Genomic DNA, 25,282 nt, shown 5'->3' with positions numbered 1-25,282 from the left:
CTCAGTGGAGAGAACATTTACTAACAAAATGATTGTAGAGACCCATTGACTTGATGGATTTCTGGGATTGTGAAAATGGGAACAGATTTGAAAGCCTTTATCAGGCTCCTTTATCCATCCTAGCATAGCTTATTAGCATGACACAAGCTCCCAGTACTCTCTCTCTCTCTAATGACACTGTTCTATGAACCAATGAATGTTTTCATTTGGAAAATAAGAAAGCACTGACATATTATCTGAACTGTGGTTTCTTTAGTGATGCCAGGAGATTAAATATGCTAATTCTGTGCTTTGAGGAATGTACTGGATAAGGCCCATTACTTGACCAATTACAGTGGGTACTGGGCCTGGGTGAGAAAAGGTTAATAATACATACCTTGAAATACTTCATTAGGCAAAAGTTCTGACTTAGAAAACAGAAAATTTCAGTGACACTCTGATAGAACTTTAAAGTGGTGATTTTCATAACACATTTCATCATTTGTTAGCTTTGAAACCTGAAGCAATTCACCTCAAGCTATTGCTTGATTCTTCATAAAAGAAGCAATTATTATGGGGAAAAAAAACTACCACATAAATCTTGAAATATTCACAAAGTCTTCCCTAAATAATTCTCTTTCATATAGGAATAAAGGAGTCTTCTTCATATAGACACGAGTGTACAAAAACACATTCTTCCCCCCAAAATTCTATTTCCTTTGGCTTAGTTAGGCGACAGCATAAGTGCCAACGCCAACTGGAGTTTCCCCTGGCTTTAAAACTGGAACGAAACAACTCTCAACATTTGCAAAACATTCCTTTATTATTAGAAATAAATTATTTGTATAAAAAATTGCATGCGTCAACCATTGCATTTATTTTTAGCACAACCCAGGGCTTCAATCCATCAGCCATTACAAGAAACAGATTCATTGTCTTATACAAGTGAACAATGTGGCACAGGAACAGGAGTTCTCACAATCACAGAAAAATACTTACAAGAGTAACATCAGACATGGTTTATTTCAACGGCATTTTTTTTTTTCACAAGCTAACATTAGTTTTCCTTTTGTGATTTATTTTTAATTGCTCGTGAGTAAGCAATACTTTAGCTTGAGACTTCATTGGTTGTAATGTATAAAATGGGTTTCTTCACTCTCTGTTGTTGATATTTTTGGCTCATGGCTACTTTTTGTTCCTCACAAGATTGACTATGGGTTTGATTGACTGTAGTCCAAAGAGATCTCCAAGAGTGAGTCTTGGTGGTGTCATGTTCATTGTTTGAGATCACATACCAGATTTCTTCATAGTGTGTCATTTCCCTGTTTCAGATTGAATGATCGCTGTAGCTGATATATGTTGTCTTGGTAGAGGAAGCTGTTAAGATAAATTAAGACAAATTAATAGTATGTAATAATAAATTATTTTTATAAAATGATTTTAAAATTCAAATTCCATAATGACTATTGTTGTAATATTCACTTTGTACTATGTTACTTATTATTTTTAAACTATGTAGTAGGAATTCAATGATTGTAGGAATAAAAATGCTGCAGCAATTTTAATCTGTAAAACCACTAGCCTCACTTATGGTATAGGTGTTAGCAGAATATTAAAAATGTAACAGTTCTAAAAAAAATGTAACAGTTCTGATCTTTGATAATCTTGGGTAAAATACAATTTTTAAAAACTATATTTTTATTGCTTTCAGAGAGGAAGAGAGAGGGAGAGAGAAATAGAAACATCAATGATGAGAGAGGACCATTGATTGGCTGCCTCCTGCAAGCCTCCCACTGGGGATCAAGCCCACAACCTGGGCATATGCCCTTGACAAGAATCAAACCAGGGACCCTTCAGTCCACATGCTGACGCTCTATCTACTGAGCCAAACTGGCCAGGCTAAAATATAATTTTATGTGTGTGTTGATTAATAAAGATGAAATATGAAAAATGAAAGGACAAATAAATTATCCTGCAATATGAAAAAAAAGTTATTAAAGCCTCAGTTAAATTCTTTGAGTCTACTTTGATGACCAAAAAGGGTTACTAATTATAATTAGTTGTACTTTGAAAATGAATATATATTCCATTTAAAAATAATACTTAGACTCTAAAAAGGAACATTATAAAATATCAAGCACATGGAATATTTATAAACATTAAAGTGAATATGTGTATTGCCAATACATATTTATGATCTGCTTTCATCCAACAGATACAAATGGAGAAGTTTAAAAAATAAATAGCCTCAAAGGAGGATATGAATATTTAATTATATTAGTACCAACTTACTATGAAGTAAAACTCATTATTATAAGACTTTTACAAAGATATAAATAAGAAAATATTCTAAGTCAAATTTATACTCATGCTTACATTTCCAGAGAATCTAAATCCAAAGAATTCCTTTAGGTTTTTGAAAGATGTTTTTCTGTAAAATTCTGGAATGAATAATCTGAAGAAGAAATTTATGGAAAGCATGCAAACTATATGTGTTTCATTACATAGATCCAATTCAGGATGAAACAGATTTTTAAAGAATAATCTAGTGTTATATGGAGGCTAAATGGATAACAGAACAAGATTCTTCCTTACGTATGCTGTCTACAAGAGACTCACTTCAGGTCAGAAGATATACACATATTGAAAGCATAGGGGTAGAAAAGATACTTATTGAAAATGAAATTTAAAAAAGCTGACAAAATAGACTTTAAAACAAATGCTATGTAACAAGAGACAAAGAAAGAACCAACAATTCCACTTGTGGGTATGTATTCAAAATTGAAAGACATATACATCTACCCTGTTTCCCCGAAAATAAGACAGTGTCTTATATTAATTTTTTCTCCCAAAGTTGCGCTAGGTCTTATTTTCGGAGGATGTCTTATTTTTGGGGAAACACGGTATATGCTCATTGTGGCATTATTTACAATAGCAAAGATAGAGAAGAGATCTAAGTGTCCATCAGTAGATGAATAGATAAAGAAGAGGTGATTATATATATCACAGCCCTAAAAAAAGAATGCAATAACATGGTGGATCTTGAGGGTAAAATAAGTTAGACAGAAGTAAAATAAGTTAGACAGAAGAAGACAGTGCCATATGATTTAACATATATGGAATCTAAAGAACCTAATAAACAAACAAGCAGAAAAGAAACAGACTCATAAATACAGAGAACATTTTGATAGTTGCCAAATAGGAAGGGGTTGAGTGGATGGGAGAAAAAAGTGAAGGGATTAAGAAATGCAAATTGGTAGTTACAGAATAGTCACAGGGGTATAAAGCCCAGCATAGAGAGTATAGTCAATAATCTATAATAATAAAACCATAATATGCTAATTAGACTGGATGTCCTTTCAGATGACCTTCTGAACAAAGCCGGGGCTGTGAGGGAAGCCTGGGTCCCAGGTGCCAGAGAGAAGCCAGTGCCAGCAGCCAGGGGAAAGAAGGCCTACTCTTGCATGAATTCCATGCATTGGATCTCTAGTATTATAATAACTACGTATGGTGTCAGATGGGTATTAGATTTACTAGGGTAATCACTTAGTAAGTTATGTAGTATAATCACTGGGCAGTACACCTGAAACTAATATAATAATGTATGCCAACTGAATATAAAATAAAAAAAATGTTTAAAGTAAAAAATGTATAATTTAGTTTTTGAATATTGAATAAGGAAGTTGTAAAGCTCTTTCTCTTAAACAATTGGCAATTAGGCTCATTCCATTTTAGTGGACATAACCACTGATTGACCAGATAAACTCTTACCAGATACTGAGATGATGCCAAGTTCACCATCACTAAATTAGCATAGATAGCCCAAAGAAGTGCTAATATTTTTGCTATGTTTAATATCCTTGAATATTATGAGCTTCATGCCAAAAATAGGTGACACATCTGCTTATATCATTTATATTGCTCACACTCCTAGGTTATTTTTGTGGCACAGTTTAAAGGAATATTTTAGACCTGGTTTTAAGTTATGTTTCTTGTACAATGAGTAAAAAAAATTCACTGGTTCCGTTTCATCACAGGTCAAAAATGTAAAACATTGTTTTTTTGGTTTTTTGGTTTTGTTTTTGTGAGCATGGAAGTAGATTTGTGAGAATGGAAGCAGAAATAGGTTTGTGAAGAGCCAGCTGGTGTCTAAATGAATCAATATAGAATTCTATTCTTCTACTTACCTTTCCAAGTGAAACATAATGATTTTTATGCTTGTTTGCTTTATTGTTTTATTTTTATTTCTAACTTATATAATGCTTTCAGATGTCTCTAAATTTCTTTAAAAGAAAATAAAATCTTCAACCATGTTTTTGAAGGCCTTTCATAAAACTTTGCAGGCAAGATAAAGAAAAATTGTCATAAGAGTTAGAAAATGACCCTTAACAAGGTTGTTCAATTGCATACCTTATTCAATATATTCAACAGTAACTAAAAATATACAAAATATTTATCAAATCCATAGGTAGCTAGAAAAAATATGATGAAATATAAGAACAAAGGTCTTGAGGAAGATGATATTTAGATGTTAATTCAACCTAAAATGATTTAGATTTTACTGTAGACCATCTTTAAGAATCATTCCAACTTAAAGCCCATAGCTAGTTAAAGATCCATACTTCATTTTTTGAACTCCTAGAAGTAATCTCCAGAGGAAAAGATGATAGAATTCTATTGAGAATTGAGACTATCATGTACAAAGGGAAAGCAATCTTAATTTTTCTAATGTTTACAAAAGGGAGTGCAGGGCTCTGATAACCAATGACTTAGTCAACATGAAATCAGTGATAAGGCACAAATCTGCGAATGGCAAGGATCTTTATCCCAGAAGTATTACAGAGTGAAATCCATCAAAGATGCAGAGATGAGTTAATAGAGAGAATTTTTACAGAGGTAATGAATATGCTAATGTGAAAAATAGTTTTAGAATACAGCAACAATGAATTTCCTGTGCACACCACACGGTGCTCATAAGCTAGACAAAGCAGATCTACCTTCAACAGATGCTATTTTCATGAATTATGCATGAACATAGCTTAAGGAGTATCATGTGACAATCTTTGTTAGTTGGATACAGTTGATAAAATTCATATATATCAACTTTGTTTCTAACTCCCTTCCCAAACTTTTATGAAAGAACAGGAGCTGTTTTGTTTGGAATGATGGATTCTGCGAATTTAGTAAGTAACATAGACCTGTTGGTCTTTTTTTCCAGTTTCACGTTACTTACATTTTTCTGCATTTTGAAGCTTTAAAACCTTAAATATGTGACCAGAATTCCTGGCATTGACAAGTCATCATTAAGATGAAGTTTTTACAAATAGTGGACTAGTAAAGCTGCTCCATGCCCAGGAAGGACAAAAGATTGCAAGCATATCATAAATCATAGCTAATTTGTCAGAAAAAATAATCTCAAGAATAGAATTATAGTCATAATCACCAAAATCCTCAACATGTTTATAAAAAGAGAGAGGAATGCTAAAACAACAGTTTTTTAATTTTATGTCTTCTCTTTTCTATTAGCCACGGGCCAATCTATATATTCATGGCAACAATGATATATTTACCTTTATATGGTGATTTACAGTTTACAAAGCACTTTCATGAATGCCACTGTCACTTCACTATAGTGATTTATCAAGTCTGGTAGCAGAAAGTATGATAATGCAGCCACACAGATGCTGTATCAGTGCATTCATCAGCCCTGGATTTATTGAAAATACACTCCACCCATTTCAAGAGGAGATGTTTAAATCTGAAGAGGGATGGTATTAGTTAAATGGCAAAGGCCTTTCTAGTACTTAGTTACACTTTTAAAGACATAAGACATATTTTTAGAAGACATCTATAGCATTCACATATTTGAGTTTTTGAAACTTTTAGAGGGTTTGTGATTTTAGAAGACTTTTGAACTCGTTAAAACTATTGGTATATGTAGCAAAGATAACGGGGACACAGGAGTTCACAGCACTAGCCGTGTAAGTGAGTGAAGGTTCACAGTGGTTACTTGGAGTGGGATTGTGCAAGGATGTGTGAAGATTTCATGCGGTTTCTCTTGAATGTGCAAACTTTGGGTGTAATTTATTCAAACCCAAACTACTCCTATAAAAGATGGATACACTCAAATCTCCAGGTATAATTTACCTTCATCTAGGTAGTAATTGACTTGCTCTTGATTCACCCTTTCAACTTGATTTATATTCTAAAAGTGAGTATCAACTCCTCAAGAATATTACAGGCTTACCTTCTATACACGTCCCACAATTGCAATATTTATTATTTCAGAGAAAACAGGAAAAGTACACATATTATATAATTTCTGTTGATAATTTCATCATCCACAGAAAAAAAATAGAAGGGAAAGAAAATGTATGGGATTATTTCTATATTATGGGATTAGTCTTTAGCAACACTCAAAACCTTCCTCTTCAAGGAACCTATTTCCTTTTTAAAAGGTTAGGAAACACTGATGACTTTTTTCTCTCACTACAGTTCAGAGATGAGTCTGGGATCACTGGTATTTATTTCACTGTAACTTTGGATGTTCTATTTGCAACCGTATCACATAAAGTTTTCTGGATTAAGACTTAAAAAACAAGCGCAACTATAGATTCTGATAGATCACACTAAGAAGTGTCAGTGTTCAAAATGTGTCATTGGCTAACAGCAGTTTCCTGGCATTCTACAATAGGTTTTAACTTCCTGCCCTGCTGCTTTCAAGGCAGAAAACACAGATAAAATTCTGCCCTCAAATCACAAACATTCTACACTGAATGCATTGAGAGTAGCTATAGGACATCATTGGCTAAGAGACCAAATAGGCCCATTATTAGTAAATTGCTAACCTATAAGCAGAGATGATTGTAATAATGTTTTATGATAACACATCCTTGTCATATCTGTTCTTGCAGTTTCTCAAGGTTGCATATTTGCAGAAAGGTGAATATGTGAGGAGTGTCTGTAGATTTACTAAAAAGTTTATTCCTCTACAAGTGACTACATTTGGTATTAGTAGAAGTAATCTTCACTAGATCTGGCTAATAATTCTAACAATTCTAACAATTTAAGCCAATAAGCTTAATTAATCAATACTTATCTTCTAAGGATATTTTTGCATATGGGGCATTTAGAGTAGACAATATTCATCTGGAAATCTTGATGATTATAAATCTAGTGAAGACTAGAAGTTATAATAATAATTAAGTCAGATAAAAACAACTCTTAATCTTCCCTGAATTTCATGTCAAAAGTACAGAGAATTGGGGAGACAGCCTGCCCTGCTGGAGGAATCTGAGAGGAAGACAGTAATTTTGCACAGAATTTTAGCCTGAATTATTAAATATACATGTTGTATCCCCAAAAGACAGGAAGCCCCTCTAATTCAAATGCCTTAGCTTTTATTTCTTTTTGATCCATCTACAGAACTAGTACTATGATGTTGGTTACTTTTGTTTGTTAGTTTTAACTATACTCAGGTTTCTGGTATTTTTTATAATATAAATCTTCAAACATTTGCTACTCTTCGATAGATACCAGGAAGAACTGCATAGATCAGTTAAACTCTCCTGGATTACCTCGGTACCACTCTATCACTATCATGTGCTTGTTTAGGGATGGACTATGGAATTGTAGACGAGGAAGGGAAAACACAGTGGTGGTTGTGGAAAGGATTCTATTTTCAGGATCACAAGTCTTTCAGGGGAGAGCTCTAATTATATTAATTTATTCAAGGAGGGAAGTCAAAAGAAGCCAACGAAGGGAAATAAGTGTTAACTATCCTTTAACCTCATATGTCAGTTCTCCAGTTTTCACATTTCCCCAAATATCCAAATGACATTTATTTGTGTAAGATCTTTGATAGTATGTCCCATAAATATTAGGTAGCTATTAGGTCTATAAAGAGCAACCAATAATGAACTAACAAAGATTAACGATTTGTTCCTAATTATTAAAAGGTAATTTTTATATTTGGAAGATAGTTCCAAGCTCAGTAATGCCTCCAAAGAGAGACCTGAATGTCATACTCTGTAAAGAGATCGTGTGTGCATGGTATGCTTTTCAGAAGAGCCAAGCCCCTTGAAGACATTTGGTTAGAACCAAATGGATCTCACAGCCATGATGGTCTCATGGTGTGCAAGTTCCATCTTGCCCCTGGAGCCATGTGGCGCAGACCCCAAGACTCGTAGAAGAATGTCCAACGTACATCTATTAGGAAGTGCTCCCGCTCTTGACCATCGGAAAGTCTACGGATGACTTACTGTTGGTTTCAAGACTCTCACAGAGTTCATTTTTCACCTCGCCGTTGGGTCTGTCATTTCCTTTTTGGATCAGTTTGCTTTGCATGGTGGCAGCTGTCACCACAGCCTTGAAGCTCCTTTTGCGTTTTTGAACGTTCTGCTCTGGATGAAAAATTATAATATAAACCTTGGGCATATAGAGCATGCCCAAAGACACCGAAGCACTTAAACTCATGGAGACAGTAAGTGTTGTTGTTTGGATGTACATCTGAAGGGAGGAAAAAGAAAATTAATGTTGGTAAACCTGATCTAAGATAAAGCAAATAACAATCATTTTCTGGAATTATTCCAGCTTCTTTGCTTAACTTAAATGAGAAGGCACTTATGGAAACTGCCCTTAATTATAGTCAAGCATTTCTTCACCCCATCTGCAAATGCAGGTAAGTTTGGATTGTTTAGGAAGTCCAATTGTCAAAACAAATAGACAACATATCTATGATCCTTGTTAATATCTGTTCACCCTAATAATACTTCTGAAAATGTAAAGTCATCAAATTATATCTGGAAAGCCCAGAACCCAAGCTAATTAAGTCCTTTTTAATAAAGGATCCAAAAACATTCAACTTTGGGTGGAGGTGGAAGAAGGCACAGAGGGGATAAAAATAATGGGGGTAAAATAAATACACAGTATTAATATTTTAAAATAAATAAATAAATGAATAAGTAAACAAAAACATTCAACTTCAAGGGTAAATACCTGTACCAACCTTAGGATTGCATGGTCCTAGGGGAGACAGTTTCTCTGAACAGATAATAAAGACTTGAGGTAAAGATCTATCCAAACCATGAGGAGAACTTCAGTCACTAGTATAGAGACTGTCCCTGTTTGTGAAATCTACCATTAGGTTACTGATTTTGCTATTCAATTCATCTACCAGTAAGGCTGTCTTTTTGTACAAGACCACATTGTGAGCATGTGAATACCCTTCAACAGGTGATAGAAAATATGGTTTGTTTCAAAGTTCTCTTCCTCCAGGAAGTCATCAATAATAAATCTTATTGTAAAGATAATGTTCTTTTTAAATTTTACTCTTAGTGCCTAATACAATGAAAAATTAAAACAATAGAGCACTTCCTTAATGTATAATGATGTGATTATAATCATTTATATGAACTTTGTAGTAAATTATATGAAATGTATAGCTAGAATATAAACTTTGTTAGAGTCAATTATCTATATTTTTTTCTTACGTACATCAAAGAAACTACACAAGACTCTAGACACAATAATAACTCAGAAACTTCTCATTGTTTTTTGTGTGAATATCTTCAGGAAGATATGACTTATACTCAATTTGATTTACACAATTGTACAGAATCTGCTTCCCATAATATTCCACCCTGTCAAACACACAACAGTATTGGCTATAACACATGGCTGATGACATCTCAAGTCGGCAGCACAATGCGTAGCCTCAGTTGAGCTCATGCATGTTGGGCTCATGTATACCTGCTTAATAGAGATATGATCCCAAAGATTCTGTCAGCAAAGCCATAAATTATAATACTACATGGCATGACCTCATGCTAACTGCCAATAAATGAAACTCACAATAAATTAGAAACGACTGAGGTCTCCCCCCATGGCGACCACCCCTTCCCTGCCGCTGAGTGAGCTCCTGCACTCCACAGAAGAGGACAACACCCTGTCTGTCTCCTCTGAACAGGTGGTGCCACGGTCCCCTGTCACCATGAGTGAAGCCTCCCCCATAATGTGGACTTGCGCCTACTGTCTCTTTGAGTTTGAGCACTGCTAGGCCGTGCCTATGGTGATGGTTGCCACATTCCCTGGCAGCTCCAGTGACAGCAGCACCTGGTCCCAGGAGCAGGCAGGAAATCTGGGGGCTGAGGAGATGCTGTTTACGTCCATCAGCAAGTCCCTGCCCATACTGCCTGACTCAGCCCCCCTGCCTGCTGCCCCTGGCACTGCACACTCAGACAAGGACATGGAGAGTTGCCTGACTCCAAGTCCCCCACCACTGCCCACCTTGCCCCCCAGCTGCATGGTGGACCCCCAGCTGCTGCCCCTCAAACAAGCCTTGCCCTACCCCCAGCACTGCCAACCCCAAACCCACTCTAGTGATCACCACTAAGACCAAGGGGCTACCTGGACCAGTCTGTCATTCAGCTCCCAGAGCGAGTCCAGTGACAAGAGAGATCTGGCACCCTTGCCCAGAAAGTCCCTGGACCCATCCGAGTGAGCCAGCAACGGCCAGGTGAGTTGGAGGCCTCATCTGGCTCCCCTGTCTACCTTGTTCTGGCTTACCTGCCCCAGCAGGCAATGTCTGCCTGGTTGGTGAGGAATTCTTTCAGAGGGTGCAAGTGCTATGCTACATCAGCAGCAGTTAGGACCAGCTCAAGGAAGAGGGCATGTATGATCTCCAGGAGACCCTGATCCACACCTTCCCTCAATGGCCATACACGAGTGGTTTTAGGAGACATATGCCTGGAATCAGGCGCTGGACATTAGTCCATGCAGGAGAAGGCCTTTCCACTAATCCTCATCCCCCACCTCCTCAGCCCACTGTACTGAGTCACTGCATCAGAAATAAACCAAGTGCCCCACTAAAAGAGAGAGAGAGAGAGAGAGAGAGAGAGAGAGAGAGAGAGAGAGAGAGAGTTTTGTAAACTGTAGACCTGTGCCTTTAGCCATATAAATCTCTCTGAGTTTCACCACCTACTTTTAAGCAACTTATATGCATACTCATAAACTTCTCCTGGGGTGATTAATTCTCTCTGAATTCTTACCTATTCTCCAACTAGCATTGCTATGCAGCAAATGGGCTTCAGACAAAGGACATAAAGATAAGGAAAGGATATAGCCAAACAGCAAGTACACTGGTGAATATTCCAAAGCCGATCAAATGATCAAATAGGTAACCATCAGCTTTATCCCAGTAAGACCCTGCAAGTCAATTTAGCTTAAAAGAAAACATACAAAAACAAAACAAAACAAAAACAAAAACAAAAAAAAAACCAAAAAAAACAACTCTAGACATCAAACAGCCGTGAAATAGCAGGAACAGCACACTGAACAGCTGGATTATTTTTATGTCTTAATCTGTTGGTCTTGCTAAAATGTACAGTCCTAGTTCAAGTAATACATAAACACCTTTGTATCTTGAAAATCTTGTAAATTTTCTCTGCTGCCATAAATATAAAGGATAATCTTCTTTCATGATTCAACAGAGAAATGGAGATTTAAAATTATGTTTGAAACATATGGTAAATTTAATATTGCAAAATATTAGGCATGAGGAAAATTCTGGAATTCCAGATTCCACATTAAATGCATTACTGCAGTCTCTCTTTTCAGCAAACCAGCTCATTGGAAGATGTAATGAACAGAGACATGAGGATTAAACAGTACTGTGCTCAGTGTTCCAAGCTCTCCATTAGACACTATGCTGTCAAAGTCCACCAAAATGCTGAACTTACTTGCGTGCTCTTTCAAAACAGCTTCTGAAAAAATGTAATGTGAATTTAATTCAGGAAAAGCACCTATTCAGAAATCACACCCTAAAATCCCAAATCTCACAGTGGCCTACCACTTGTTAGAGGGCCTCGCACAGACAGTAGATTGAACTTCATTTTTAAATACTTAAAGAAATGAAAAAGTCTTATCTGTCATAACCCCAATGAAAGCAACAACAACAAAACAAGCAAAGAATAAAAATCCCACCTCCTCTCATTCTAGGGGAACTACCGTAAATGTGAGCTATCATCGCTTATAGGATTCTGACTGTCTCCCATATGTCTGAAGAAATGGAGAGATTATATTAAAAGATTAAATGTGAGCACTTAATTAAAAAAAAACTCATAGATTTTTGTATAATCCACAGAAAATTCTAGTTATTTGAGCCATATAAGAAAGAATTGGCACCACTGATAGTTTGTTATTTTTTGGCAGAGTGGGGGGTGGCTGTTATTTTAGAGATAAAGACATTTATAGAGAAACTTCGGAGTTGCTGTGTGGGTGGTAAGAGCCCCAAGTCGACCCACCTGGTGATAATCCAAACTCTAATAAAAATTCCCTGGCCACTGGACAGCTGTGTGATTTCATTTTCCTCTCTGACCTTTAATTTCTTCCCTATGAAAGGGGGGAAGTAATACTTTTCTCATAGAAGGGTTTAAGGTGTGTGACAATCTTTATAAAATGTCTCAAAAGCACAACATAGTAGTAACACAATGAAGGATTTTTGCCCTACAGCTCTGTATCTGAAAGGATGCCCACAAAGCATTCTCACATCTCTAGAGGACCAGAGAGGGGCTTATAAGCTTGTATCCAAAGCAGACAGTTGTGTTTACTGAATAGCTGACAGCCATCATCTAACTATATGATGTCAAGAAAAAGGCTTTTGTGATCTTGCTTCAAAGTAGGCTGAATAAAATTATGCCCCAAAGTCAATTCCATTTGCTGATGTCAAGGCTATATTCCCTGTCTGTGCTAAAGTCCTGGAATAACACACTGGCTCTCTGTATCAAATTGTGGCTCACCAGAATGTGGGAGAGAACTAGATTAACTCCCTGGAACCAACATAAATCCAGTGAAAGATGCAGACAATGGCTTCAGAAATGTTAATGTAACCTTCTTTCTTCCAATCTGTTTATTTATTTATTTATTTTTTTATGCCCCACCTTCTGCCCCATCATTCCAAAATATTAATACCCAGAGGACGGAGAGGATCTTTTCTATTACATATACTGATGGCCTGCCACCTCCCCTGCCTCCAAGCTCCATGGACATTTTGAACGTGAAGCAGTCAGAGGCACTGAGTAGATTGAAGCAATATTGGTTTTAGCCAGGGAGGAGCTGGCACAAAGGAGTTACTAACATGACATCTTTTCTGAGACCTATTATAGCTCCCTCTTCATTCTCTGAAGGGTCATCTGTGCACATCCAGGGTCTACTGAAAGCAGGGCATGGCCTGGATCATTAGAGACTCCAAGAAGAGTGAGGAGGGAGATTACATTACTAAAGGTGGGACTTTTACTTCACCCAGCTACCTGCACACAGAATTCCATAACTCTGATATTCAAGCTGTTACGTGTCCAATGCTTTAGTGACTAAGGTAACCAATTCTTAGACCTAACACCCAAGGCAGGATTGTGCCATGTAGTAAGAAACACACTCATTATTTAATCTTGACTATTTCTGCCCTATCCTGGATGTCTCAGTTTTTGCTACAGTAAGCCCGGTTCTATTTGGCTGCTTACCACATAGTTTGACCAGTTAGAAAGCTACATTCCTGCTTAGAGCTGACTTTCGCTGCTATTGTTATCTATTCCCCTCTCTGTGTGTCTGCCACAGTGGCACCTGCTTTCCCCGCCATCCCAGCTGCTGGGGGCTCCTGGGCAGCATGGGAAGGTGGAAAGATGATTCTGGGCCAGAGCGAAGACAGTGCCAGCAGCCAGGGAAAGGAAGGTCCATTCTTGCAAGAATCTTTGTGCATCGGGCCTCTAGTTCTCTATAAGGGTCATCTCTATTCTCAAACTTTACCATGACTCCCTACAATGATGTTCCTACAATGGCTCAGACGATACTCTAAACTGATCTGGTTTACTTTTGCCCTCATTCATTCTCTTCCCCTCACACTGGCCTCCTGGATCATACCAAGCATGCTTTTACTTTGGAGCTTTATATTAAAGGCTAACTCCTTCACTTCCCCCGGGTCTTTCCTGAACTGTTCTTTTTCAGTGAGACCCTTTCTAGACACAGCATTAAATATTGTAACCTCCATCCCTTAAGTTGCATTCCCAGCTATATTTTACTCCTTTCATCTAACATTTTCTTCCATGAAAGTCTATATATTTTACTAATTTAATTTATGTATTATCTATTTCCCTTAACGAATAAAAATTCCATGAGTATAGGGATTGTTTACCTGTTTCACTGCTATTAACTTAACACCTATAATACTGCCTGGATGATATAAATTTCCTATATTCTTTGAGGTGGTGTAGGTACTTACTCTTGAATTTAGTACTTAAAGAAAATAACCCCTGTAGTTTCAAGAGGAAGACAATAAATCAGATTCTAAGTCTAGAAAACAGAAAATTTGAGGGCCCCATTAAACCTCAAATCAACATCTAGGAGGGAACAGAAACTCTTCGATAGATAAATACGATGCTCTTTTAAACTGTAAATATGTCAATAATGGGCCATTTTGTTCTCAGCTTAGCAAAAGACAATATAAATTAAGTCAGTGGTCTCTACTTCGATAATATAAGTGCTCTGGGATCAGACCTGGATCACTTCCCTATGTAAGAGCTGTATAACTGAGGGTGATGCACTCACACTATTTGTAAGCTTTCATAGATTTACTCAAAGGATTTAAAGAGATAGTGCTTGTAATACATTGGCACAGTGCCTGACGTATAGCAATAAATAAATAAATAATACATACTGTCATTAATTAATGTTAATCATATTTCTCTATTCATATTCTTCACACAATAAAGATTTAACAATATCACTCTTTCAAAATAAGTCTAAGTATTTTAGCCTTTTCAGTAGTACACACACACACAAAGTATTTATTAAGTAAATATGTTTTATACTTATGGGAAATTCTAGAGTCAGAACAATCAAATAATCACAGTCTAATTTCATTCTGGGAAAAGTCAGCATTAGGAGTGTTGTGTTTCTCCTGTCAGGTAGACATCAGTGTTGCTAACCCATTCACAAGTCAGAGACATTATGCTGAAACTGGTTTGGCTCAGTGGATAGAGTGTCGGTCTGTGGACTGAAAGGTCCCAGGTTTGACTCCTATCAAGGGCATGTACATTGGTTGCGGGCACATCCCTGGTAGGGGGTGTGCAGGAGGCAACTGGTCGATCTCTCATCGATGTTTCTAGCTCTCTATCCCTCTCCCTTCCTCTCTGTAAAAAAATAAATAAAATATATATATTTAAAAAGTCAGATATTGCATTGCCCTTTCTTTACTGGAGATGAAGGTGGATTTGTTCTGATCCATTTGCAGCCTCTCATCATGTCACCTTTTGGCCGGGACACATGTTAGCAAAATAAAGAGTCAAATCAAAGAGTGATGCAGAACAGGTCAGGTTCACAAGTGAGGTTTGAATTCTTAACCTTGGACTTACTGGGAATGGTGGGAACCAGATGCAGAGAATAATGATGCATCAACCAACAAGTAAAATATCAACTTTGTCATGGATAGAAAAGGAAAAGTGTAAGGAAATTCAAGATCTTCTAAAGAAAGAAGAAAACATATTGGACTTACTAGTATAAAAAGTGCATATACTTAAATATGCATTATATTCAATATTTGCATTAATAAATAGGTTATTTTTTATTAAACCCTGATAGACATTTTATGAAGTAGATGTTTTAAAGTAGATCACTATTAAATAAAATATAGTCTTTAATTTTCAATTATACTACATAAGTATTATTTATAGGAACATAAGAAAAATAATTTATCAAACAATGGCGTTGCATTTTCTACTGTGATATATGCAAATGAATATGAGGCCTCTACTTGCTAATGGTTTTCTCTTTTATAGATAATTTTCTTAAGGTTTTGTTCTATAAGCTCCTGCTTCAATGCTGCCTTTTAGCTCTTTATCATTTTGCAACAGCACGGATGGAACTGAGAATGAGAGTAATGGAGATATTTTAATTGTAATGATTTAAATAGTATCTATTTGAATGTGTACAAAACATAATAAATGAAATATATACATGAAGAAAACAAATAACAAAAGTCTAGTTTTTAAGGAAGAAGCCAGGGAGAGAAAATATTTATTATAAGAGCAAACTTTATGAACTATGTAATAATATATGATTAGAGGCCTAGTGCACAAAATTTGTGTGTGGGGCGGGGGGCGGGGATTGTCCCTCAGCCCAGCCTGCACCCTCTCCAATCTGGGACCCCTCAAGGGATGTAAGACTGCTCATTTATGCCCGATCCCAGTAGGCAGTCAGACATTCCTCTAACAATCCAGGACTGCTGGCTCCCAACAGCTCGCCTGCCTGCTTGACTGATTGCCCCTAACTGCTTCTGCCTGCCAGCCTGATCACTGCCTAACCATTTCCCTGCCAGACTGATCAACACCTAACTGCTTCCCTGACAGCCCAATTGCTCCCAACTGCCCTCCCCTGCAGGCCTGGTTGTTCCCAACTGCCCTTTCCTGCGTTACCCATATATATATGATGACCTTCCCAAGTCATCACACCTAGCCACAGTGAAGGCATCCTGCAGGCCTGGTCCACCCCCAGCCTCCTTCCCCTGCTGTCCATCTTGTGGTGACCATCTTGTGTCCACATGGGTAAGCCATCTTTGACCACATGGCAGTAACCATCTTGTGTGTTGGAGTGATGGTCAATTTGCATATTATTCTTTTATTAGTTAGGATATATATTAAATACATAGAGTTAATATCACTCAAAGCATTTTAAAAGTCCTGTGATTGCAGTTGGTTTGTGCTTAAACATACTAATAGCATCTCAAAGTTTTCTGATGTTGATTAAAGAGGTAAATTTAGGTCTTGTACAATAATTACAATCATAATTTTTACCAGTTATTGAGGATGAAGTATCAGTGCTATGCCAAATATTTTATGCACATATTTCCTCACCATAATCCTGTGTATTAGAAATGGGTCTATTTTGGAGAATTTACATAACATCTTCAAAGTCACACATTCATGAAGATAAAGCTGAGATTTTATCTGAGGACTGTCTGACTTGGAAGTCCATATCCTTACCACGCACCATGTGGCTCCCATAGATCCACTGAGAGGTGAAAGTATAGGAATAGTAGGACTTGAATCCTCACCAAGTCAGAAAATCATCCATTTTCTAATAGAGTTTGGTTACATTCCTTAAAAATGTGAGACTCCGTTAAAGTACCTGAATTAACATCTAATTGAGAACTCAGAGGGTTCTCTTCAAAACTGCTGTTATCAACCATCTACCTTCCTCATAAAAACCCTACTGTGGATCATGAAGACGCTCTGGTTTTCTAAGAACTATGTCTTGTTGAGCTTGCCGGAATCATCTAGCTTGAAATATAAACCTAAAGAGCTGAATAAAGTGATGCTTTAAAATGAAGATACTAACATTGAGTTTACACTGGCAGATCAGAGAAGTATCTGATGGAACTACTGACCATCAAGAGAACAGGGATTCCCTTGAATCAGAAGACAAATTGTCATCACATAGCCACCAGAAAAAGGCTATTGACAACACAGTAGGTAGACAAACTGGAGACCACAAATACCAAATGCTGAAAAGACTAATTTCAGTTGCACAGAAGGATCTCCACTCACCCCTTACCCACAGACTGTCTCTGGGGAGCCTTATTGTTAACACTGGTCCCTTTACTAAGGTCAACCCCAAAATAAGGTGAGTTGGGAGATATAATGTAATTCTTTCTCAAAGGGTGAGTTCCATAACTCCAGATTCATGACTCTTCCCTCAGCTGTATTTGTACCTACTCTTGTCACATTCATGCATAGAACCTGGCAATTCTGGACTCATCACATCACCATTTCTGTGACAACCTATAGAAGAATACCCTTGGGTATTAGACATTTTATTCTTTAAAAAAATGACATATGAAGGTCAAGGTAGTCAGATTTCTATGGAGGAAAAACCTCAGACCTACCATTGTTTTGGACTTTGTATATAGGTCCCCTATCATGTCTAATATAGACACATGAGTCTGCCTGAATGCTAGCTCTTGGTGAAGCATTCAGGAGAATTAACACTTTATCTACATATATGATGACCTTCCCAAGTCATCATGCCTACCCATGGTGAAGCATGCTGCTAATGTCAAACCAGTGATCTGCTGCCATGTGTACTGATCACACAAATTGGCACTAAGCATCTAATCGGAAGATTCAGCCCTTTGTAATAATGATAGCTCTCTCACCCTTGCTACCTAACCCCAGTGCACAGTACTGCTCTCTAGCCCAAGCAATGTGGTTATTTTTGAAAACTTCTGTATTCAGGTCCATGATTATTCTATCCCCCGTCATTTCCTTAACCTCCTCATTTCCAATAATCTTGTCCTTGACTCAATCTCAACCACTGACCATAGTCTGAATCTTACATACTCTTTTTAGTTTCTCATAGTAGACTCAGCAAAATACTTTGGTTTAATATTTAATTTTGAATAAGATATTCTTTATATTATCTTGTATTTTTCCTTAAGTCATTGAATTTTACACCTAGAATACATATGGAGTTATGTTCGCAGGCTTCGATGATGTAAGCATTATGGCTCAGGAGTGACAAGTAGCTAATGTCCAGGGGAATGGTTATTTCTCATTTCTCATAATGCATATTTCTGTCTGGAAATGGCTCGCCAGGCAGCCTAACAAGGTACCAGAATTCATGTAAATCTGTGCAGGGACTTTTTGCAACAAAACTGGTTATGACTTATTGCAAGTATTTTAAATTGGGGCTATCTTTGGCCATACTTCACAGTGATAGAATGTGGACTTTTCCAAGTGTGAAAAAGCAAATATGAAATAGTATAACTTTATTTTACTAAGTAATAAAAAAGTAAACCCAGCTACTATCAAATAAAGTATGCATAGTTATAATAGCTGCTTTATATATTATATATCAACAGTTTAGTTAAATATTTATATTCAGAAAATGACTTTTTATTTCTAGGTTTTTTTATGTGAATTACCAAAATCACAACAACAACATTTATTACATTTTAATTGCAAAAATCATGTATCTTAGTTAGATGATGGGTTAAATAGATTTTTATGGATGCCATCAAGACAATTGCCATATGTACTATTGTATGTGTAAAATAATATCTCAAAGACCACAAATCAATTGTAAACAGGATTTTAGAAAACAAATTATTCTAAATTTGGAGGACCATCTGGATACTATTATTAAAACTGTGTTCCTAGGAGTAGAAGTAAAGAATTATGTAGACAAATTATTCCATTGGTAAATCTGATATATTGAGTTCTAAGTATGTTCAAACTATGGATGTCTCAGAATAATTGCATCCAAGTGAAAACTTTAACTGCCATTGAGAAATATCATTATCACTGAGTACTCTCTATTTTAATCTTATGGAAAAATAGCCCTAAACTTTTTTCTTTTATTACTGCTAACAAACAACTTTAGGTGCCAAAAAATGTAACAGTTTACAAGGAGAAATTTAGGAGAACAAAATACTTTTTGTCGATGTTAATCTTCACTGGATGATATTTTTCCATTAATTTTAGAGAGAATGAAGGGAGGGGGAGGAAGGAGGGAAGGAGAGAGAGAGAGAGAGAGAGAGAGAGAGAGAGAGAGAGAGAGAGAGAGAGAGAGAGAGAGAGAGAGAGAGAGAGAGAGGGAGAGAGAGAACCACATCAATTTGTTGCCTCCTGCACAGGTCCCAAGTGGGTTGGGTATGTGTCTTTGGTGTCTTTGACTGGAATGGAAACTATGACCCCTCGGTTCACTGGCTAACACTCCAACCTCTGAGCCATGCCAGCCAAGGTGGAAAACACACTTTTAACTGAGAAAATGGGTGTGCATAGGTACCAAAAATGTGCCTCTCTTTCTATTTTAAGGACTTGTTTCTCGGTAGAACATAAGTCTGAGTAAAATTAGTGTGCCATTTGACTAGTTTTCAACCAATACAAGTGAAAACAAGAACAAATGTCATTAGAGTGTTTTCCAGAATTGACTACAAGAAACCAAGAAGTGTGTGTAATTTCTCCACAAACTCTTTGCCTTTCTGCTGACAGGGTATTTATGACAATGAGGTAGTAGAGGGTGGCCAAACTATAGAATGGAAGAAACAGGGGTTCCTGACTCACTATATGGAGGAAAGAGCCAGTTAGCTGGAAATAGCTTCATCCTGTTACATGAGAAATAACATTGAATACTCAGAGCAGATTCTTCCAGTTATTTTTCTATAGGTGGAGGATTTGTAGTCCCTCAGGCTAAGTGTGAAGGTTGGGAAGGGTGAAGGATGTCTATGGCTATCACAAAAATGAAGCTATAATATTCTCAGATGGATTCTAACAACTGACCTTGTTCAAGTCATTACCACATTCTAACAAAGTGTCCAGTCTATCAAATATAACCGCGAGCCATTCGATTTATTCCTAGGTTCAGTGACCTCGGTCTTTAGTTAGGGGAAGAAAGACCAAGCTAAGTTTTCTATTAAATTTTCAAGAAAAATCATTTCAGGCACTACGTAGACTTCAATACCTGAGGGGTTTTATAAGAAAGCAAGCTGTATAACACAGCACTTACAAAAGAAACTTGGGCTGCCAATGGATAGTTTAAAATTCCACAGTCAGCAACTTAGCACTCGTGCCTGATGTACTTTCTCTTTTGACCTCTTTCCCTCAGCTCGTTCATATCAGACACTGCATCTAACCAACGTCTTTGACACTGGAAACAAATATTACTAATCTCTGAATACTCTTAAACATTTAGGCTACAGAATTATCATTGAGAGCGCTTTTTCCAGAGAGTAAACTTTTGCCAAGTTCTATCATTTATTAATTTTCTTTGGCTATTTATACTTTCTTTCTACTGCAAATTCTTCCCCTGTGTCAATTTTGTTTCATGAGTTTCTGTTGTATATTATTGTCCTCAATTAGGTACACATCTTTGCCCATTGTCCTGAAATTTTCAGAATCACTCGTTAGGGGATATCTTTCTTCTCTATTCCATTCATGTCAAGGTTTATCATGTGACATATTTTTTCTTTAATTCTGATATTCTTATTTATTGATTTTAGAGAGAGAAAAACATCATTTGTTGTTCCACTTATTTATCATTCATTGGTTGATTCCTATATGTGCCCTGATGGGAGCCACAACCTTGGGGTATTGGAAGGATGCTTCAACTAACTGAACTACCTGGCGCCAGGGCCCTATCATGTGATATGTTTTAAAGAATGATCTGTGAACAGGTATTATATACACCACTAAAGGCCCAGTGCATGAAATTTATGCACTTGGGGAGGGGATGTCTCTCAGCCCAGCCTGCAGCCCTGTGGAATCAAGCCTAACCTGGCAGTCAGACATCCCTCTCACAATCTGGGAATGCTGGCTCCCACCTGCTTGCCTGCCTGCCAGTTTGATCACTCCCTAACCACTCCCATACCAGCCTGACAAATGTCTAACTGTTCCCCTGACAGCCCAATTGTAACCTGCAGCCCTCCCCTGCTGACCTGGCCACCCCCAACTGCCCTGCCCGGCAGGCCTGGTCCCTCCCAAATGTCTTCCTCTGCTGGTGTGATCATTCACAACTACCTTCCCCTGCAGGCCTTTTTCCTCCCAACTGCCCTCCCCTCCAGGCCATGTTATAGTGGCCATCTTTGACCACATGGGACAACCAACTTGTGTGATGGTATGAGGGTCAATTTGCATATTACTTCTTTATTATATAAGACTAGAGACCCGATGCACAAAATTCATGCAAGGGGCTTAGACTTTGCAGCCCTCACATTCTCATCTGGCCCTCGCAGCCCTGGCTTTATAAGGAAGGTCATCCAGATGGTTGTTCAGCTATTTGGTCTAATTAGCATATTAGCTCTTTAATATATAGGATGCCTAAGCAGAAGCTTTACAGAATTCAGTGATTGGCCCTTGCTGTTTTTCTCTGCCAAAAGAATTGTATATTCCAGATGGAGGCTGACCTACAGTAACTATAATCACGGCCATGTATTGTAGGGGAGAAATAAACCACTGCTGCTTATTACAGCAGCATACACTAGGAAAGGCTGACTACTATATTCTAGAGACTCAATGTGGTGCAATTGAAAAGCACTTCTATTTAAAGAGTCAGAAAACCAAAGATAATGCTTGACTTTGTCATCCCTGAATATGGTGATCCCAAGCCAATAAATTAATTCCCATGAGTCTCTTTTTCTCATATGTAAAACAGGAAAAATTATTCCTGACCTGAGAAAATAACAGGGTTGATTGTGAATAATGTATTTTTAAAAAGTGTTTTGAAAGTGCTGAAATAGCACATGACTGTTGGGTGTTAATATTATGCAGTATCAATATCCTCCCTGAAGTATTTCTGTCTCCAGATTTTCTGTCAAATACAGGGATTTAGAAAAATCTTGCTTTCCTGAAGTATTGATCAGGGGCCAGAAGATGGAATGAAACAAACCAAGCCAGAGAGGTCATTAGATCAGGTCATCTGGCTAAACCCATGATCCAGTTAGTAACTCTGAAAATCCTAGTCATAGTGGGGAAAGACCATAAAGTGCTATAAGACATTTTGGATATGTGATATTGACCATAAAGTTTCAATATCTTCCCTTATCGCTTGTCTAAAATCAAAGAGAGACAACTATTGCAAATAGAATTAAAAAGCTGAATAACAAGAAAGAGGATAATTTACCTTTTATATAATATTGGTAATATATCAGGCTAATTATTTCTTCCAGTAGTGTTATTGTCATCTAAATCTATATTGACCCAGTTCCATGGTTTTTCAATTTCTTGTCATCCCTATTTACAATTATCTTGTTCTTTATCCTATTTATCTTAATGATAACTGCACACATGCTAATGTCTTCTTCAAGAATCCCAAGCTCTGACCTGGCTGGTGTTGCTCAGTGGTTATGCACCGACCCATGAACCAGAATCAGTTTGATTCCTGGTCAGGGTACATATCCTGGTTGTGGACTCCATCCCCAGTGTGGGACATGAAGGAGGCAGCCAATCAATGATCTCTCTTATTATTGATGTTTCTATCTCTCTTCTCTCCTCCCTTCCACTCTGAAATAAAAAATAATAATAATAATAAAATAAAAAATTTCAAGCTCTGACCACTATCCTACTATTGCAAGCATATTCCTTCTGTACAAATGCTAATAATTCTTCAACCTGATAATTTCCTCCAAGACATCCATATTTAAGCTCTCTCCTATTCCTCTATTTGTTCCTTACCTGTCTTAGATTTCATTGTCTATCATTGAAAACATTGTTAAGCAAATTCCCTCCCCTTCACTATTCCTCTCTTCTGTAATTGCTGCATCCAGAAAATAGACTTCCAACAGTTTAAATATAACTCGCTGCTACTTCTATACCGTTTTCCCACAGGAAAACTAAAAGTGATCTTGTTGTAAATTAGCCTCATTATAAATTGTTAATGATAAGCCTCAATTGCACCTCAGTGAGCCCTCAATTCTATTAGATTGTCCTCTTCCATTAACTACCCCACTCCTCAAGAACATGACTAATTCACATCTTTCTTTAAAACTGAAATACTTACTCTTCTCCTCACTTTTATCTGATAACTAGTTCTTATTTCATTACGAAAACAGAAAAGATAATTAGAAAACTTCCACACACTTTTATGCCACTTTTAATAACCCACTGGCTTCAGTAATATTTATTTCTGCCATTTCTCCTATTACTATCTAAAGCCAAATCACCCCTATGCACAACATTCCATCTCTTTTCTCCTGTTAAAGGACAGCACTTCTGATAATTACTCTCTCACCTACCTTATCTATTTCCCCATTTCTATGGCATTGTAATGGAAACAGGCTATCATATCCATCTTATAAAGAAAGTTCTGATTCCATAATTTTCATACATTAAATAATACCCCTATGCACCACTTTATAGTAAAATTCAGTGAAACTGTTGCCTTTATTTGTTTAATCCACTTGCTTTCCTTCTATTCTCTTCTGAACCTACTCCAATAAGGTTCTATAAAAATTGTTCTTTGTCAAGTTCACATCTATAGAGAGAGCACACTGCATGGAAGAACATATTTGTAATGATTCATCCAATAAAAGGTTAATATCCAAAATATATAAAGTACTCATACAACCCAACAAAACGAAGACAAACAATCCAATTAAAAAATGGGCAGAGGACCTGAATATACACTTCTCCAAAGTTGATACACAGATGGACAAGGGACTTATGAAAAATTTCTCAGTCACTAATCATCAAAGAGATACAAATCAAAACAACAATAGGGTATCACCTCTCATCTCCAAGAATGACTACCATCAAAAAATCAACAAGCAGCCGAAACCGGTTTGGCTCAGTGGTGGAGCGTCAGTCTGCGGACTGAGGGGTCCCAGGTTCGATTCTGGTCAAGGGCATGTACATTGGTTGCGGGCACATCCCCGGTAGGGGGTGTGCAAGAGGCAGCTGGTCGGTGTTTCTCTCTCATCGATGTTTCTAGCTCTCTCTCTCTCCCTTCCTCTCTGTAAAAAATCAATAAAAAATAAAAATTTATATATAAAAAATAATCAACGAACAGTAAGTGCTGGGAAGTTGTGGAGAAAAGGCAACCTTACTATCCTGCTGGTATAATCTAGACTGATACAGCTACTATGGAATTCAGTATGGAGTTTAAAAAAAAAAAAAAAAAAAAGGAACTGCCATTTGAACTAGAGAATACCCTAAGAATATATCCTAGGAATATATTCCAAGAAACCTAAAACACCAATCAGAAAGAATGTATACTACTACATCCTTATGTTCACAGCAGCATTATTTACAATAGCTAAGATCTGGAAACTGCCCACAAGCCCATCAGTAAGTGAGTGGAGCACTATGCGGCCAGTATAAAAGAAGGAACTCTTATCCTTTGAGACAGCATGCCGGGAACTGGAGAATATTATGCTAAGTGCAATAAGCCAGTCAGAGAAAGACAAATATGACATCATATTACTCATATTCTATATAATAAAAGCATAATATGCTAAGTATCTGGTCATTCAGTCAGCCATTCAGCCAATCAAGGTGTAATATGCAAAGCCCATGGACACAGATAGTGCTGCCTAGGAGACGGGGAAGGTGTTGGGGGAGGAGGCCCATGGACAAAAAAAGGGGACGTTGTAACACTTTCAACGATAAAGATAAACTTTCAAAAATTAAACAAAACCAAACAAAAAAACAACAAAAAAAGAAAACAAGATAGCAATCGTTGGCGAGGGTTGTGGAGAAAGTGAAACGGTGTGCATTGCTCCTGGGAACGTAAAATGGTACAGCTGCTGCTGGTGGGTGTGGGG

General features: G+C 37.2%; 1 protein-coding gene across 4 annotated transcripts in view; it reads right to left on the bottom strand.

The window, feature by feature from the left end:
* Positions 1 to 838: 838 nt before the first annotated feature.
* GRM8 (glutamate metabotropic receptor 8) overlaps positions 839 to 25,282 on the bottom strand; it is a 717,908-nt gene continuing 693,464 nt past the window's right edge. For 3 of the 4 annotated variants that reach the window (XM_084897670.1, XM_084897669.1, XM_084897671.1), the window contains exons 10-11: positions 8,241 to 8,487; positions 845 to 1,356 (exon numbers count right to left, since the gene is read on the bottom strand). In XM_084897670.1, the coding sequence (XP_084753796.1) occupies positions 1,307 to 1,356; positions 8,241 to 8,487 (297 nt within the window). In that variant the 3' untranslated portion in view covers positions 845 to 1,306. Of the gene's footprint in view, positions 1,357 to 8,185; positions 8,488 to 25,282 lie in introns of all 4 variants that reach the window. The other variant, XM_084897672.1, reaches the window with a different exon arrangement.

Source organism: Pipistrellus hanaki (genome assembly GCF_964339955.1).
Source record: "Pipistrellus hanaki genome assembly, chromosome: 10".
Classification (NCBI taxonomy): Eukaryota; Metazoa; Chordata; class Mammalia; order Chiroptera; family Vespertilionidae; genus Pipistrellus; species Pipistrellus hanaki.
This window is presented reverse-complemented; position numbering and strand designations above follow the sequence as displayed.